This window comes from Alosa pseudoharengus, unplaced genomic scaffold (assembly GCF_046254945.1).
Source record: "Alosa pseudoharengus isolate Yale_2024_CS ecotype anadromous, Long Island Sound unplaced genomic scaffold, YU_APseudo_1.1 YU_APseudo_1.1_scf_22, whole genome shotgun sequence".
Taxonomy (NCBI): Eukaryota; Metazoa; Chordata; class Actinopteri; order Clupeiformes; family Clupeidae; genus Alosa; species Alosa pseudoharengus.
Window position 1 is genome coordinate 2,326,776 of NW_027468680.1, and position 19,273 is coordinate 2,346,048.

At 43.1% G+C, this 19,273-nt stretch overlaps 1 protein-coding gene across 12 annotated transcripts in view; it reads right to left on the reverse strand.

Moving 5' to 3' along the window:
* The window catches only part of LOC143139620 (NACHT, LRR and PYD domains-containing protein 1 homolog), a 33,031-nt gene that overhangs the window by 6,512 nt on the left and 7,246 nt on the right, over positions 1-19,273 (reverse strand). For all 12 annotated transcript variants that reach the window (XR_012990443.1, XR_012990442.1, XR_012990444.1 and 9 more), the window contains exons 5-12: positions 9,439-11,224; positions 9,110-9,193; positions 8,544-8,591; positions 7,942-8,109; positions 4,816-4,914; positions 3,992-4,144; positions 3,505-3,660; positions 946-1,017 (exon numbers count right to left, since the gene is read on the reverse strand). Coding sequence is in view for 9 of the 12 variants with exons in the window: in XM_076300218.1 (XP_076156333.1) it covers positions 946-1,017; positions 3,505-3,660; positions 3,992-4,144; positions 4,816-4,914; positions 7,942-8,109; positions 8,544-8,591; positions 9,110-9,193; positions 9,439-11,224 (2,566 nt within the window). In the remaining 3 variants the exon portion in view is untranslated. The remainder of the gene's footprint in view (positions 1-945; positions 1,018-3,504; positions 3,661-3,991; positions 4,145-4,815; positions 4,915-7,941; positions 8,110-8,543; positions 8,592-9,109; positions 9,194-9,438; positions 11,225-19,273) is intronic.

Sequence of the window (19,273 nt, forward strand, 5' to 3'; positions counted from 1 at the left end):
GTCTTAGGGACTCATGCGCACACACAAACACACCAACGCATGCACACACACACACACACAAACGCATGCACGCAAACACTAACAGTTCAGGGCATGGCCACTCTCTATCACAGACACACACACACACTCACACACACACACCTCTCTATGTCACATCAGCATCCCCTTGTAGCATAAGCATGTACACACACACACACACACCTCTCTCTGACACATCAGCATCCCCTTGTAGCATAAGCATGTACACACACACACACACACCTCTCTCTGACACATCAGCATCCCCTTGTAGCATAAGCATGCACACATAAGCTACAGCTACAAGATTCTTCCATCTCACCCTAGCATGACCTTATAACACACACACACACACACACACTCTATCTCACCCTAGCATGACCTTATAACACACACACACACACTCTATCTCACCCTAGCATGACCTTATAACACACACACACACACACTCTATCTCACCCTAGCATGACCTTATAACACACACACACACTCTATCTCACCCTAGCATGACCTTATAACACACACACACACACACACACACTCTATCTCACCCTAGCATGACCTTATAACACACACACACACACACTCTATGTCACCCTAGCATGACCTTATAACACACACACACACACTCTATCTCACCCTAGCATGACCTTATAACAAACACACACACACACACACACACTCTATCTCACCCTAGCATGACCTTATAACAAACACACACACACACACACACACTCTATCTCACCCTAGCATGACCTTATAACACACACACACACACACACTCTATCTCACCCTAGCATGACCTTATAACACACACACACACTCTATCTCACCCTAGCATGACCTTATAACAAACACACACACACACTCTATCTCACCCTAGCATGACCTTATAACACACACACACACACACACACTCCATCTCACCTCAGCATCCCCTTGTAGTTTTCCACACACAGGTCTTGAAAGTACTTGCTGTCGGCCGTTTTCAGTGAGCAGCTGAAATACCCGTCATCATAAAATGATATAAAGAATAAAGCACAATGTAAAAACTGACCGCTCATTTCACAGCTAAAATTAACCCTTAGAACCCTAAGCTGTTTTTAGGGCATTTTCACTACCTTTATTCATAAGGATTTATTCTGGTCATTGTAAGTGCCACACACACATATTGTTTTTTTCAGCAGAGTCTAGGCTGCCATCATTAGATCTGCCATCATTTCATGTATTAGTACTAGCATTGATTTGAAAAAGCGTATTATAAAAAATCTTATATTTCAACATGTATCTCACCACAGCAAGCTCATAGCTCTACATGCATTTAATGTGTGTGTAGGGCAGACTGTCCTGAATCGGGCAATATAATTGCCATGTTGGAGGGATACTCTGGGGCTGAGCAATTTACAGGAATATGTGGTGTGTAATTTACGGAAATAAATGGCATTTTTTATTTAGTGATGAAAAATGACCTTTCTGCGCTCCATATCTGAGACACGAACTGATCTGACCTGATTTGACCCGAGGCTGCGTGTTAGCCTGCGTGCATTGCCACTTTTTACTGCATTGCCATGAACAAAGTAAAGGCAAAAAAGGTGTTTCTTTGTTGAACAAATTGGGATGCAATGTGAGCCTTGAATGGGATGCCATGCAGGAATTTGCTAGGATCTCAAAACCGGATTATGAACATGCTTTGCCAAAGAGAAACACACGATAGCGTTGGATTATAAACATGCTTTACCACAAGAACAGACAAAAACGTGGGGTAAGTCCAGCTATATGAAGTTATTATTTTGGTGTCACTTCGTCTGTTTTATAACGCAGAAGTACTTGGAATCAAATGATAGCTCTGAGTCTCCTCTTTCATCTGACATGCGATGCGTGGCATATCTATCCGATCACGGGTTCGCGAGTAATTCAAACGAGAGTAATGGGTGTGCAGCTTGGTTTTTGTACATGACATTATTATTTTGCAGTCACTTCGTCTGTTTTTATAAGCCAGAAGGATCAATAAACATGGTACCAATAGATAGCCCTGTGTCCCCTCTTTCATCCGATCTGCTTGCCATATCTATGCGTTCACGGGTTCGCGAGTAATTCAAACGAGAGTAATGGGTGCGCAGGTGAACGCAGAGAAGTATAGACTGTAAATATGATGCAATTTGATTTAATTTCATGATTTTTTTAAATGTTCATACTTGATCGTACAGACAAGTGTGTAGTCTCTTTGGAAAGCCCCACTTCTGCTCTGTCATGCAATAAAGGTTTCATCTCGCTACGATGAACAGTTCCGGAGCAATGTAACAGAGAAGAAAGTGTGTCTTTTTTGACGCACTTTGCGTCAATCGGGTTCTAAGGGTTAAGCAATAAGCCCCGAGAGTGGCTTATTGCTTTTCTAAAACTGTTACTATAAATACCTGGCAAAGTTTCATAAAGTAAAAGTACAGCAACTACAAATATAACGAGTTATTATTCTTCCGCCAAGAAATACATTTCCTCTATCTGAATGGTTGCCAAGCAACGTTGAGACGCAGCTACTTTAACTTTTGTATCAAGTTGTGGTAGCGCAGTAATATAGAACGGAATGCGGTCAAGGTGTATGTTTGTGCTGTATTTTACAACGGCATCGAACGTGATTCAGCTAATCACAATCAAGGACCGGAACTATCAGTTTTAGAAGAGCTGATATGTTTTCTATTCAATTTCACTTATAGAGTGCCAAAACATTACACGACTTATGGCGCTATACAGAATGTTAAACAATCAGAGAAGGCCCATGGGTAACAGGGGCGAAGAAAAACTCCCTAGAATTGGAGATACAAGCAGATCCACGACTCAAGGGCTTGACCCATCTGCCTAGGGTCAGTTACAGAACAGTAAAGTCTGTATACATGATAAATGAATAAGTTATGTGTGTGTGTTAATATGTGTGTTTATATAGGAACGTCACCTATCACCAACCGACCCGTATTTCCAACCTCTTACATGTATGTGTCACTTAATATTAATTTCTATACAAACCAAGATGGCGGATTCCTAAAGAAACACAAGTACCCACACCATAAGTGTATCTAAATTATCTACACTCTATGTACAAAAAATGACATTTTACCGTGACTCAAAGAGCTGTAAACAGTGTTGTAAGGCTGCGTGTAGACAACCGCTTGGAGCTCCAGTGGACTTTTGATTTGCGATGAGTATTCTCGGGCTAACATTGATGTGCTGTGTGAAAGGTTGGAAATAGGCACCCACCAGCCCAAAACTCCGAGCGTGGTAAACAAAATCGGATATTTCAGGCAGTAAAAGCTCCGGTAAGAACTAAACTAGATTTTGTTAGATTTTACACCTATGGCTACTGAAAAATGTAAGGTTTATTTATCAAATGTTATTTTGAAGTATTAAAAAACATTGTTGTTTTAGAATTTTTGAACGAAAGGGTTGGTAATTGGTGGTTTTACGATATGTTTGTTATGTTAATGTCCAGATCACCTGATGCGTTTGAGATGAGGAGAGGTCAGGAATAGCTGAAGGAACTCAGTGGTCCAGTGCTCGTCCAGATGACCCACGCTTGTCCACACCTCCTCCAGACCGGGCATGCTGCTCAGGCAGGACATCAGGGCACCTACATGATCATCAGTCTCCAGACTGCACACACACACACACACACATGCATTAGGCAGACACATACACACACACACACATGCATTAGGCAGACACACACACACACACACACGGACACTCACACACATGCATTAGGCAGACACATACACACACACACACACACGCATTAGGCAGACACATACACACACACACACACACACACACACACACACACAAACACACACATACACACACACATGTGCATGCACAAACACACATAAACGCAAGCAAACACACTCACACACAGATGACAGAGATGAAAAATACAAACAAATTCCCAGGATACTGAAACTCATAAGTCTCCTGTTAAACATACCTTTCTGCTGCACAACAGTCGAAAAAGCGTCTCCAGTTGATGGTGGCGATCTCTGTGTCTGGAGCCAGTCTGAGACTAAAGCCTATCAGCCTCTTCTGCCGTTCTGGATCCAGGAAATTCCACACACACTCTGCTGAGACCTGGAAGCATGGTCTGAGAATACACAGGATCCACAATCACCAGTGTTGGTAGTGGCGTGTTACAAACGTACACATTACTGCGGTTCCTCTACTTTTAGTGCTAACAAACATGTAAATAATTATATTTAATCGTTACATTTTCAGGTCAAACTTCTTTGGATATTAATATGTGTTAAACTTCTTTGGATATTAATACCGGTATGTGTTAATGGCAGCATCCTCTTTAGGCCAATTTCATATGTCATATGTTGTATTTTATGTATATTTTGTAACTTAGATAATGGTGGTTGGACAAAATTACTAGGTTACCCAGAATATAAAACTTGCAACACCTCCGATTAGGAGTTGAGCGTGCTAGCAATCAAGCTAAAAACCCTAGGGTGCTAGTTCTCTCACTAGCACGTCTCTTACAGCGTTAGGAGGGAAGTTTCCCAACATACATACTGCTCAGCTACATACCAGCTGACTACCGTGCTTACGTACACTACAGAACATATTAACAGCTGACTAGCGTAATTACGTACACTACAGAACATATTAACAGCTGACTACCGTACTTACGTACACTACAGAACATATTAACAGCTGACTACCGTAATTACGTACACTACAGAACATGTTACTGAATATGTGGGTCTTAGATGACATCATCAGTAAAAACAGCAAGGTCATGGTGGGTCTTACATGACATCATCAGTAAATTCTGGGTAGAGATTTTTCTTGATGCTGAACAGGAAAAGCAGATCAGAATCTTCGTTGTCAATCAGTCGTGCTGCTTCAAAACTGCAGGAAAATCACAAGTGTAAAGGTTTGAAGTGTTACATTCCTGAAACGTGAATGTGAATTATACTATTATTATTCTAATACATTAATGGCATCTTTGTTAAATGCCAAAAATGCTCTTTACTCAACTATTGTCAGAGTAGTTTTAACACTTAAAGCTGCAGTTGGCAAGTCTGACAGATTGAGGGGACTTAGCCAAAATGTTGAATGTTTACAACTCTCATGCCCCTCCCCCACTACCACCGAGCACCCGCTCATCGAGTTTGTGCATCAGAAACAGTCCAGGAAATTCCAAGCAGCTTTTTTCCACTGTCAATCACCTATTCAAACCACAACCCCCCCCCCCCCCCTTACTGCCACTACAGAAGAGCAGTGCAATAAATTCATGGACTTTTTCACATCAAAAATTGCACATATTCGCTCTGCCCTTTCTGGTCCTCCCAGCCTCGCAACCCCTAAACTGCTTTCCTGAGGTTTCATCAGAAGAGGTGCAGAACATCATCAGAAGATGAAATCCTCCACCTGTCCCCTGGACCCTCTCCCAACCTCCCTGGTGAAAACCTATATCACTGTCCTAACCCCCCTGATTACCACTGTCATCACCCATTCCCTCCAAACTGGTCACGTTCCCCCTGCCTTAAAAAATGCCATAATCAGACCATTGCTCAAAAAACCCACTCTTGATCCGGAAGTCCTATCCAACTACAGGCCCATCTCCAATCTCCCTTTCATATGGAAAGTACTTGAGAAAGCAGTTGCCACCCACCTTCAGGACCACCTCAAACATAATAACCTCTTTGAAAAATTCTAGTCCGGTTTCCGCTCCATCCACAGCACAGAGACTGCCCTCGTCAGAGTCACAAACGACCTCCTTACATCATCTGATGGTGGCTCTCCCTCCCTCCACATCCTCCTGGACCTTTCTGCTGCATTTGATACTGTCGACCATGGCATGGCACTGGACTCAATGACACTGCTCTCAGTTGGTTCAAATCATACCTCACAAACCGGACAGAATACATCTCCCTGGGCCACTCCAAATCAAATCCACACACAGTCACCTGCGGTGTCCCCCAGGGGTCAGTCCTTGGCCCCCTCCTCTTCATCCTCTACCTCACCCCCCTTGGCCAAATCATCAGCCATCACAAAATTTCATTCTACTGCTATGCTGATGACACACAGCTCTATGTAAATGCCACAGCTGCAACCCCATCCTCACAGTCATCCCCATCAAAACTCACCACCCGTCTGGAGGAGATAAAGGTATGGATGGAGCACAACTTCCTCCAACTAAACAGCTCCAAAACTGAAGCCTCACACAGCATCACCTTTTCTGGCTCCAACATCCCCCTCTCATCAACAGTCACAAATCTTGGTGTAAAAATGGACTCCTAACTCACTTTTGAAGCCCATATAACCCTGCTGAAAAAAAACAGCTAGAAACCAGCTTATGCTGGTAGCTGGTTTTAGCTGGTTTTAGCTGGTCTTTGCTGGTTTTCCTCCAGCTCTTGCTGGTCTTTGCTGGTGTAGCTGGTTGGGCCACCAGCTGGATATGCTGGCATGACCATCTGAGGAAGCTGGTCATGCTGGTGTGACCAGCCTGTCTTGTGGGATAAAGCTGGTTCAAGATGGTCATGCTGGTTTGCTAGAATGATCAACATAAGCTGGCATGGCCAGTTAAACCAGCAGTGTAGACCAGCTAAAATGGCCAGCTTGAGGTGGTACAACAAGCAAAACCAGCTGAATTACCATCGTAAGATGGGAAAACCAGCTGAAGGTATGTTTTCGCAAGAGTTTTGCTGGTCTAGCAGGTCAACCATCATAGGGTGGTCAAACCAGCTGGTTAACAAGCTGGTCAACCAGCAAACCACCTTTAGCTGGTCAGGCTGTTTTTTTCAGCAGGGAAATCACCTCTGCAAGACCTCATTCTACCACCTCCGTAACATTTCCAAACTCCGCCCCATTCTCTCCCTCTCAGATGCTGAAAAGCTGGTTCATGCCTTTGTCTCCTCCAGACTGGACTAGTGTAACGCACTTCTCATTGGGATCCCTAGCAAGAGTCTGCAGAGGCTTCAGTACATCCAAAACTCTGCAGCTAGGATCCTGATGAGAGTGCGGAAACATGAGCACATTACCCCCATTCTCCACTCACTCCACCGGCTTCCCGTCTCCACCAGGATTGAGTACAAGGTTTCCCTCACTCACCAATGCATCCATGGACATGCCCCCCCCATAACTCAAAGAAATTATCAACCCACAAAACACCACACGCTCCCTCCGCTCAACTCATTCAAACCTCCACATACCCAGAACCAGACTCAGGACCATGGGAGATAGGGCTTTCACACACACACACACACACACCTCCACATACCCAGAACCAGACTCAGGGCCATGGGTGATAGGGCTTTAGGACCATGGGGGATAGGGCTTTCTGTGCTGCTGCCCCACATCTGTGGAATGCCCTCCCTGACACCAGGGCACCACAATCCACTGACTGTTTTAAAAAAGGTCTTAAGACATTTCTTTTTAGCAAAGCTTTTGGTTTTTTTAAAACCTTTCTTTTTCCTTAAACTGCTCACCTTTTTTGTGTTTTTAACCTGTAGCACTTTGAGATCTTCTGTATGATGAAAAGTGCATTATAAATAAAATGTATTATTATTATTATTATTTTTGCAAAACAAATAACAGGCTCTAGGTGGAAGTAGAAGTCCAGGTTTTTTTTCTAAAACGGGCTGATTTATGTTGTTCTGTCGGAGCATGTCGGTTTCAGTGAATATGATCAAAAAAAATCTTGCCAACTGCAGCTTTAATCAAATGATACCATATAAACACAGAATAGTGTTAAAATCTACTCTGATGTTATTCCTTCTTTGTCACCCCTTGTTCTCAGAGTTTACATTGCTGCCGTCTGGTCCAAGAGAAGTAATTACAACTGAATCAACTTTAGACAAGTAGTGCAACTCTGTTGAATCAGTCTGATTAGAACTTAATCATCTTTAGACAAGCAGTGCAACTCAGATGTACCTCACATTGATGTCAAATGTTTTCCTCTGGAGAAGGTCAAAGAGGAGCTCCACTGTGCTCAGTGTGACGGAGAGTGCTTCAAGCTCAAAGGAACCCACACACTTCTGCTTGGTAAGGCTGGCCAGAATCTCCCGAACACCAAGATCTGTGAGTTTGCTTTTTACCAACCTGTGAGACAAATGTCATTTGGAAAAGCTGAAATGTCTAAACTGGACCAAATGCCTCCTGAAAGATGGCTCTGTCTACAGGAGACATGCAGACATTACAGCTGGGTTCTACAGGCATGAGACATGCAGACATTACAGCTGGGTTCTACAGGCATGAGACATGCAGACATTACAGCTGGGTTCTACAGGCATGACACATGCAGACATTACAGCTGGGTTCTACAGGCATGAGACATGCAGACATTACAGCTGGGTTCTACAGGCATGAGATACAGTATGCAGACATTACAGCTGCAGGTGCTGCTGAAAGTTTTCCATTCAACTTCAAGAAGTCATCTCCAGATGAACTCTTGTCAGGGCACTTCTGTTGCTGCAACACTAGTATACAGTATATGTATGTATATGTATGTATATAGAGGGTGAATATTTTGTTACCTTACAAAAGCTGGAGGGACTTCTAACTCATCAGTGCTCTTCGATAAACTGTGTATTTAAAACAAGTAAGATATGATTATGATAATAATAATGGACTTCTATTGTTGGACAAATATTTTCTTTTCTTGCATCAATAGCATTTGCTGTGTTACTGAAAATACAAGCATGGTGGCATACTTTACACAGCATGTTGCATACTTTACAGCATGTTGCATAATTTACAGCATGTTGCATACTTTACAGCATGTTGGCATACTTTACAACATGTTGGCATACTTTACACAGCATGTTGCATACTTTACAGCATGTTGGCATACTTTACAGCATGGTGCATACTTTACAGCATGGTGGTGCATCTGGAGGATGCTTGGGTTACTTCAAAGGGACATACTGTCTGTTTTAATATTAAAACAGACATCAGAATATTGTCAGAATTTAGAGTGTATTGAGTAAGGTGTATCTGCATGAGAGTCAGTTGTAAAAGGTTAAGCAATTAAAAAAATACTGTTGTGCTCATTAGCCTCAGCTAGCATCAGAAACAATATAGACAGAAGCCAGAAATGTACTATAGCAGCCGGAGGGTCTTTCCTTCCCCTAGACAGCTCACTAGCTCTCCAACATCATTATCGGAGAGATCCTCCACCTGTAATCTGATGAGACAAACACATTTGAACCCAAATAAAAAAATACCTGCTGAATTTCAAACTGTGGAGGTGAGATATCTACTTACTGTTACTAGGATGCACAATAGTCAGTTAAATAGAAGTTAAATACTCATGAATATTAACATACTGATTCTGTTGTTATGAACATGAATGGCTAGAAGAAGCAAAAATCAAGAAGGAAAAATTATGAATGAGTTAACAATATATTCATTCTGACCATGCTCACTCACTTCAGTTCCTTACACCTGCTTATCAGTGGCCTGAGCATCCTCAGCTTCTCTGCGGTTATGTTGCAGTTGGTGAGATGCACACATCTGATCTCTCGGCAGTACTGAAAGCAGTACCGCACCACCCAGCAGTCGGCTTTGCTCAGGGTGGTAAACTGAGGTCGAAAACTCTCCCAAGCCTCCATGGCTTTCCTCATCAACTCTTCGTCATGATGTTCATACAAACAGCCAAAAATATCCAGGCTTCTTTCCGGATTCAGCCACACTGCATCATCCATGTTATGGATTTCAGAGACTCTACTGCTGAGTGGAAGTAGCCATTCTTCAAGCTGGGTGTGCATGGCAGGAGAGATGGACAGGCCAAGACTCTCTTTCAGTGTGCTAGCCAGCTCTGTATTGGAGAGGCCAAACAGAAACTGGATTATTGGATGAAAGTGGTTATTAGCACTAGCTTCTCTTTTGAGGAAATACTCAATTCCACTCCGATCCTCCTCCGCATTAGCTTCTCTCTGGAGCAGGTTCTCCACTCGACTCCGACACTCCTCTTCATCTGCTGTGGCATAGGAGAGAGCGGTGAAAAACTCCTGGAAGCTGAGATGCATGAAGCTGAACATCGTTTTCTTTCCTACTCTCTTCTTCAGCAGGAATTTGCACAGGAAGGGAACACTTTCTGGATCTGAAACCATCTCTTCAACCTGCTTCTTTTCAAAGAGAACCTGCTGCTCCAGAATCCCTCTCTCTGCCAGCTGGCCCAGGCTCCTCAGCAGAGTGGGGACTGGCTGACTCAAACCCCGGCAGTGATGCTCTAGCAAAGTGGACACAAAGTGTACAAATATAGATGTGGTTGTAGTAAGCTCCATCTGATCTTCTCTTCCTTCTTCAAAATGCTCCCTCAAAACTGTGCAGACAATCCAACAGATGATGGGGATGAAGCAGGCTGCAAAGAGGGATTCATTTGATCTGATACTGTCATAAGCCCAAGAATGAAGCTTTTCATCCTTGAAGAACCTCTGGAAGTACTCCTGTACCCCCTCCTCAGAGAAACCCAGGATCTCAGTGAAGCGCCGGGGCTGTTTGAGCAGTGTGTTAAGCCTGTCTGAGGCCGTGGATCTGGAGGTGACCAGCAGGGAGGATTTGGACAGGATGTGCCCCTGGAGAAGGGCACTCAAGGTGGCCTCAACTGGAGCCCTGGTGAACGCATCACTGGGTAATGACAAGCGGGGCACCTCCAAGGAGAATCTGAGTTCATCAAAGCCATCGACCAGAAAGAGGACTTTCTGAGGTGATTTGGTGAGCACCTCCTTCATGGCTGGTTGAAAACTTGACTCCAAGCTGAGGAGCTCAATCAGGCTCTTCTCCTGTGTACAGAGGTTGAGCTCCTTACACTCCAAGTGAAATGCCACATCGAAGGTGCCCGCGAACAGAGTCCCCAGCACCCAGTCATGCATGATCTTCTGAGCAGTGAAGGACTTGCCCATCCCTGAGTGGCCCTGGAGAACAACAGCCCTCGGAACGTCCCCCGTCGTGTCCATGCGGCTGAAGAACTGCTCCACACTGATGCTCTGGTAGTCCTTCCTTTCTCTGGTGGTGAGGACCTGATAGAGGGCATCTCCTCTGGAGGAGATCTCCTCCACCCTCTCTCTCTGTCGTCGGTGCTTCCGCACCATCAGTAGCTGTGTGTAGCGATCCTGTAGCAGCACATGTTCATCAAGGAGGGAGTTATATTCCTGCACTCTTCGATACGCAGGGAGAATAGACTCCTTGTAGACCTGGATAACCGACTTGGGATCTTTAAGGAAAAAAGAAATATGTGAAAAGCAAATACATATAGCAGTTTATAGTAATTTATTCCATTATACTAGATTTCATCAGTTGTTCAGGTGTGTCAAGGCATGTGACTTGTGGTGAGGATTTAGAACTGGAATTTATCTAGCTGGTTTGGGAAGGGTGAGAGGGGCATCAGCAAAATTTGATTCTTAAAGGAACTGTATTATTTTCGAGAGTATGTGTGTGTGTGTGTGGGTGGGTGGGTGTGTGGAGTGGAAATAAATAACATTTCTTAGCACAAAGGCACAATGCCATCCGTAAAATGACACATAAATGCTACTGCTATCTGTGATTCTCCAGGTCGTAGACAAGGAGGTTACAAGGCTGGAGAGGGTGCAGGCTGTTGCAGGATGCAGAGGGTGTGCAATTCGTCCTATTGCAAGTTCAGTTACAATTCAAATGACTTCAAAGCTTTATGAAGGTAAAACACTTGCACAGCATGCCTTCAGCGGCCCAGTCACACGTATGCGTTCTCTGCCGCTTCTCATTCACTTTACATGAGCTGGCGTCAGGCTTTGCCAAACAGAATTGTGGCAGCGAGGCGTTGAGAAATGTTCAACTTTTCAAGCGGAAGCACGAGCACCAGCCAATCAAAAAATCTGCAGATAAACGTCATGTGTTTGGCTTTTTTATGCTTGCATTTTGTGAAAGTTAGTGAGAAATAAACACTAAACACTAACACTAATAAAGCCATTATTGTAACCCCAAAACACGTCTGAAATGCTGATTGAGCCAACTATCTGACATTAGCATGTTAGCTAGCTTACTGCCCTCCAGGAGAAATCCAGTGAGTTTTCACATAGATTTCCATGTCCATGAGCTCCCATGCATATGCCCCCAGAGTGTAGTGCTGTAGCTGCCTGGCTATAGCTACTGGCTTTAGCAACTCAAGCTAGCATATTTTGTGCATTTGTGTTTTCATAATTAGCTTATCTTGTGCTATTTAGAATCAACTAGTTAAGAGAGTGGCTGGAACTATGTGATGGGACCATGGAGATGGGCAGCACCTTTGGGTATCACATTAGCATCAGCAGCAGATCTACCCACAGCACTTGGGTATCACATTAGCATCAGCAGCAGATCTACCCAGGGTGCGATTTGTAGGGGGGGATGGTGAGGATTTCCCCCTCTCTGGTTTTCCTATCCCTACCTCTGCTAAATTATTTTTATCCCCGGTGGGGACAACATTTATCCCCCTCTGCCCCTCATATTGATTAATGCTACTTCATATAAGTAAAGCGCTGCAACGTGAGAACAGTCTAGTAGGCTAGCCTACATAATAATCTGACATCAGAAACGCACCGTCAGCACTCATGCTGCTGACACAGTGGCTGCGTGATAACTTAATTTGGCCTTGATCGTGCAGGACATTTCAGAATGTCGAGTGTGTAATCCATCATAAATGGCTAGTTTCAATGGAAAAGTTAGCTGGACAAATGAAAGAAAACGAGGATTCAGTGAAGCATAATAATGTTTTAGAACCTTCAAAATTAGAAAACTGATGCAACTGAGATGGAGGACAACTGCACGTAGAGTAGAACGTAGGCCTATTGTCCGAAGGAACTTACATTAAATGAGGAGATATTTGCTGAATGTCACAAAAAGTGTTACAGAAATTTCTTGGCATCGCTTATTCAATGGCTCTCTACCGAAACACCTGTAGTTTGCGGAGGACGAACGAGAAAGCACTCGTTTGATAAATCAGCCAGTAGGCTAGGCCTAGTAGACAAATAACTTTTAGAAATAATCTGTACTGCAAAAACGAATGTTGGTGGGTATTTAAACTATCTAGCGGGTGTTTTAACAGCTGCAAGAAATAGAAGCTTCATGGTCTTTATGTTCTGGTTCGTAAATTATTTTCATAAAACTTCAAGTTGCCCTATAACTTTACTCTCCAAACTCTTCACTGCACTGTAGGCAATTAACTGACAGTATGATAGGCTATTTATTTTCTGTAGGCTACAATAAACACATTTATTTTTTCAACTTTTGCAATATTACGCACTTGGCTACTGAACGCAAATTAGCAGGAGAGAGAATGCACGTAGCCTACGCAGCGTGTAGCAATGTGTAGGCTATTTGGTTACCAACTAACACTGTTAGCCAATTCACCAACTTAAGACTTCAGTGGCATCATATACAACGATTTTTTACACAACAAATACAGAAAGGATGGAGGCAGCAAAAGTAGAGGAGTCATTTCAGATGGGGCAAGAACAAGGTGAATTTGTATGCTTGTCAAAACGTAGTCCTACCCTGCATTAGAGGAGATGATCATCATACCAAGCACACTCGCTGTTTAAAGTCATACACCACGGTAAACTAAAACTAAAATGTTACAAAGGTGGCAAAAATAATATAGGGTATTATTAGCCATGACATTACTAGGCTATGAATCGTTCGTTCATTTTTTTTTTTTTTGGGGGGGGGGGGTTTACAAACTTATCAAAATCTCAAAATCATCCCCCCCTCTGGTTTTTACACAAATCGCACCCTGGATCTACCCACAGCACTTGGGTATCACATTAGCATCAGCAGCAGATCTACCCACAGCACTTGGGTATCACATTTGCATCAGCAGATCTACCCACAGCACTTGGGTATCACATTAGCATCAGCAGGAGATCTACCCAGGGTGCGATTTGTAGGGGGGGATGGTGAGGATTTCCCCCTCTCTGGTTTTCCTATCCCTACCTCTGCTAAATTATTTTTATCCCCGGTGGGGACAACATTTATCCCCCTCTGCCCCTCATATTGATTAATGCTACTTCATATAAGTAAAGCGCTGCAACGTGAGAACAGTCTAGTAGGCTATCCTACATAATAATCTGACATCAGAAACGCACCGTCAGCACTCATGCTGCTGACACAGTGGCTGCGTGATAACTTAATTTGGCCTTGATCGTGCACGACATTTCAGAATGTCGAGTGTGTAATCCATCATAAATGGCTAGTTTCAATGGAAAAGTTAGCTGGACAAATGAAAGAAAACGAGGATTCAGTGAAGCATAATAATGTTTTAGAACCTTCAAAATTAGAAAACTGATGCAACTGAGATGGAGGACAACTGCACGTAGAGTAGAACGTAGGCCTATTGTCCGAAGGAACTTACATTAAATGAGGAGATATTTGCTGAATGTCACAAAAAGTGTTACAGAAATGTCTTGGCATCGCTTATTCAATGGCTCTCTACCGAAACACCTGTAGTTTGCGGAGGACGAACGAGAAAGCACTCGTTTGATAAATCAGCCAGTAGGCTAGGCCTAGTAGACAAATAACTTTTAGAAATAATCTGTACTGCAAAAACGAATGTTGGTGGGTATTTAAACTATCTAGCGGGTGTTTTAACAGCTGCAAGAAATAGAAGCTTCATGGTCTTTATGTTCTGGTTCGTAAATTATTTTCATAAAACTTCAAGTTGCCCTATAACTTTACTCTCCAAACTCTTCACTGCACTGTAGGCAATTAACTGACAGTATGATAGGCTATTTATTTTCTGTAGGCTACAATAAACACATTTATTTTTTCAACTTTTGCAATATTACGCACTTGGCTACTGAACGCAAATTAGCAGGAGAGAGAATGCACGTAGCCTACGCAGCGTGTAGCAATGTGTAGGCTATTTGGTTACCAACTAACACTGTTAGCCAATTCACCAACTTAAGACTTCAGTGGCATCATATACAACGATTTTTTACACAACAAATACAGAAAGGATGGAGGCAGCAAAAGTAGAGGAGTCATTTCAGATGGGGCAAGAACAAGGTGAATTTGTATGCTTGTCAAAACGTAGTCCTACCCTGCATTAGAGGAGATGACCATCATACCTAGCACACTCGCTGTTTAAAGTCATACACCACGGTAAACTAAAACTAAAATGTTACAAAGGTGGCAAAAATAATATAGGGTATTATTAGCCATGACATTACTAGGCTATGAATCGTTCGTTCATTTTTTTTTTTTTTGGGGGGGGGGGGTTTACAAACTTATCAAAATCTCAAAATCATCCCCCCCTCTGGTTTTTACACAAATCGCACCCTGGATCTACCCACAGCACTTGGGTATCACATTAGCATCAGCAGCAGATCTACCCACAGCACTTGGGTATCACATTAGCATCAGCAGCAGATCTACCCACAGCACTTGGGTATCACATTTGCATCAGCAGATCTACCCACAGCACTTGGGTATCACATTAGCATCAGCAGGAGATCTACCCACAGCACTTGGGTATCACATTTGCATCAGCAGATCTACTCACAGCACTTGGATATCACATTAGCATCAGCAGCAGATCTACCCACAGCACTTGGATATCACATTAGCATCAGCAGCAGATCTACCCACAGCACTTGGGTATCACATTTGCATCAGCAGCACTTGGATATCACATTAGCATCAGCAGCAGACCTACCCACAGCATTTGAGAGCAGACTATGCCGATCGTTTTTTTCATGATTTTGAAATTCATTCAGATTTTTCTGGGTGATTCATGACACATTTTTGTCCGTGGTGTGACAAACTGAAAACATTATCATTTAGCGGCGGTCATATAGGGATTGTCAAAGTTTTTTTTTTTTTTTTTTTTCCCGTCATCTACTTCCTGAAATTTTGGTCAACGATACCCGGGGCACCGAAACACCGGGGCACATGAAATTTGGTGGGTATGTAGCCCCACTAGACTTTTACGGAAAAATTTTGTTTGGTCCCCGGGGGCCACTCCCCCTCTGCGCTGGGCCCCCCGAAACCCAAAAAATGCAGTTTTTCCTAAATAACTACCTGAACCGTGGCACCGAGGATGAAGAAATTTTTATGGTATGTTGGTCTCAAGGGCCCACATCAACCTAGCCCATAATCACTCATTTGTGATTTGCACCCCCCCGGTAAAAAATGAAAATGCAATATCATTCTGCTTTAATCGCCCCTCTCTTCAGTAAAGACGTTCAGAACTGCACCAAATTTTATGTGTATGATTAACCTGACATTCTCTGGGGGTATGCCAAGTTTCGTAGAATTTCATCCATGGGGGGGGGGTCTAAAAAATTAAGTTATGTGTACATTTAGTGACTGTACACTCATTGGCCTGTAGATGGTGGTGCACACATATACACATGCACACACACACACAGGCACCCACATACTATCGGTATTAGAACGGCCGATACATAATTACAAATTCAGTAGGATTAAAAGAAAGCCAAAATAAATATTCATCATCATCATCATGGCTGCATTTCCAGTATTGGTGATAAGTAGTCGTTTGTCCACTAGATGGCGCATCGTTGCAGTGAGACGTAATTTTGTTGGAAGTTAATCTAAAGTGGGTTGGAAAGACACTATGCTTCCTACAAGGACAAGACTGTAGGCTACAGTAGTTTACCGCAGAGAACGTCTAAGGGTAGGATGATTTCTGCATGACATGTAATTCCCATTTCCTCTTGAAGCCGAAATAAATCTGAGAATGTTTATCGGACATGCTTGTTTTTTACTGCAGGTAGGCTACGTTAATCCTATCAATAGCAGAACGTAGGTAAAATAATGTTACTGTTAGCATGGTTGAGTGATGGAGGCCAATTTGATTATTGATGTATTTGTAGAAAACCATAAATGCGTTTATAGGCTACCAAGCAAATCGATAACAGCACTAATTGTATCTTTCGACTGTCATCTCTTTGCTTATGACCATAACCTAGGCTACTAACAGGAGCTAAATGAGTTAGCCACAACACGTTCGCTAACGTTACGTGATGGTTTTTTAATGGAAAATATATAGGCTACCTGAAAGATAACCTGTCTATGATGCATCCTAAACACCGGGCTGGGACATTTCTGCTCAAGGTCTCAAAAAGCATCTGAGTCAACGTTCATTCCCAAACACCCATATAGGCTACTTCAATCCTCTATTTTCAAAGGTGATTCAAGTAAGGAAGAGCATGGCTCAAAGTAAAGTAACTGAAACTACATAAATTCGTCAAAGTGAATAATTTGTGTCAACTCGCCGCAATGTAGATTTATTAACGCACCCGTGATGATCTACATCTCCATTTAAACCAGATGTTTTAGAGCGCACGTTGAGATGTATTCAGGGCAGGGCTGTACCTACACATATTTGTTGCACGTGCTACAAAAATCATTCTTTGCGATGGATGATTTAGTACCAACGTTAGACCGGTCAGATACAGTTTTGCCTATGGCTATTCCGTGAGACTGAGGCGCTTTTTGTTTGTTCGAAGTGCGTGTTTAGGGTGTGAGAGGGGAGTCGATCTGCTTTGATTCCAGCTTGGTAGCTGTAGTCTATGCCAGGGGTTTTCAAACTTTGTGTGTGTGTGGACCACTATTTGTAATGAAGAATTTTCGCGGACCACCTCATAATACGCTTAATAAAATGTCTATACACAGTCCTACCTGAATTAATCTGCACCTCTTAATAGGCCTACTAGCACTAAAACTAGGCCTATGGGCATCACATCAGTAGGCTAAAGTAAAAGCACCAATACTGTATGTCTAAAACAAAACTGTTTTTAATACTTCAAAATAGCATTTGATAAATTAACCTTACATTTTTCAGTAGCCATATGTGTGTAGATTTAAACAAAATATGGGTTGGTTCTTAGCGTGAGCTTTTAGGTCTACTACCCAAGAAATTGGAACCGAGTTTGAATTCTCGTCGTGAAATAAAAATTCCACTGGAGCTCCAAGCGGTTTTGTACACGCAGTCTTACAACACACAGCTCTTCGAGTCACTGTACATAGGTAATTTAAATCAAAGTCAAAGTCAAAGTCAAAGTCAGCTTTATTGTCAATTTCTTCACATGTTCCAGACATACAAAGAGATCGAAATTACGTTTCTCACTATCCCACAGTGGAGACAAGACATATTTTACCAATTTTAAGTCCACAGACAAACATAACATTCAAGTAAACAAAAAAGTAAGTAAATAAGTAAATAAGAGGGCACATATAATGAAAAAATAAGAGCAGCAAAATTTGGTTGAAATTGTGCATAGACAGTCAATAAAATAAAATAGTAGTGCAAAGTCAGGCCAATAAGAGGCTGAGGTAGTTCTGTTTGACCTAAGTAAGAAATAAAGTGGCATAGTGGTGCAAGTTATGTAAGAGCAGCAGAAGTGTTGTGTTTTCAGGACAACAGCAACAAGTTGCAAAGTGTACAAGTGTGCAAGTGGAGTGGTGCAGGCGGCCATTGTGGGTCCAATGTCCAGGATGTTATGTAGCTGAGGGTGGAGGGGGGAGAGGAGGGAGAGAGTTCAGCATCCTAACAGCTTGGTGTATGAAGCTGTTGGTGAGTCTGGTAGTGCGGGAGCGCAGGCTTCTGTACCTCTTCCCAGAGGGCAGTAGATCAAACAGATTGTGAGCGGGGTGACTTGCATCACTCACAATTTTGGTCGCCTTGCGGGTGAGGTGGGTGGTGTAAATGTCCTTCAGGGAGGGGAGTGAAGCACCAATAATCCTTCCAGCTGTGTTCACTATGCGCTGCAGGGCTTTCCTGTTGTATTCAGTGCAGCTTCCGCCCCACACAGCGATACAGCTGGAGAGGATGCTCTCAATGGTGCCTCGGTAGAATGTGGTCATGATGGCTGGTGGAGCACTTGCTCGCCTGAGTTTCCGCAGGAAGTACAGGCGGCGCTGAGCTCTCTTCGCCAGTGATGCTGTGTTGGTGGTCCAGGAGAGGTCTTCACTGATGTGCACCCCCAGGAATTTGGTGCTGCTCGCTCTCTCCACCACAGCACCGTCGATGGTCAGTGGCAGGTGTTGGGTGTGACCTCTCCGGAAGTCAAATACACTTATGGGGTGGGTGTTTGCGTTTCTTTAGGAATCCGCCGTCTTGGTTTGTATATAAATTAATATTAATTGACGCATACTCTTAAAAGGGCGATACAACAGGCTTGTTAAAAGAAAGTTTACTGCACACAACGGCTGCCACGTATTTAATTTATTTATTTACTCAAGCGCCCGATGGCATAATCAAGTTCATTTCAACAACGTAGGCTAC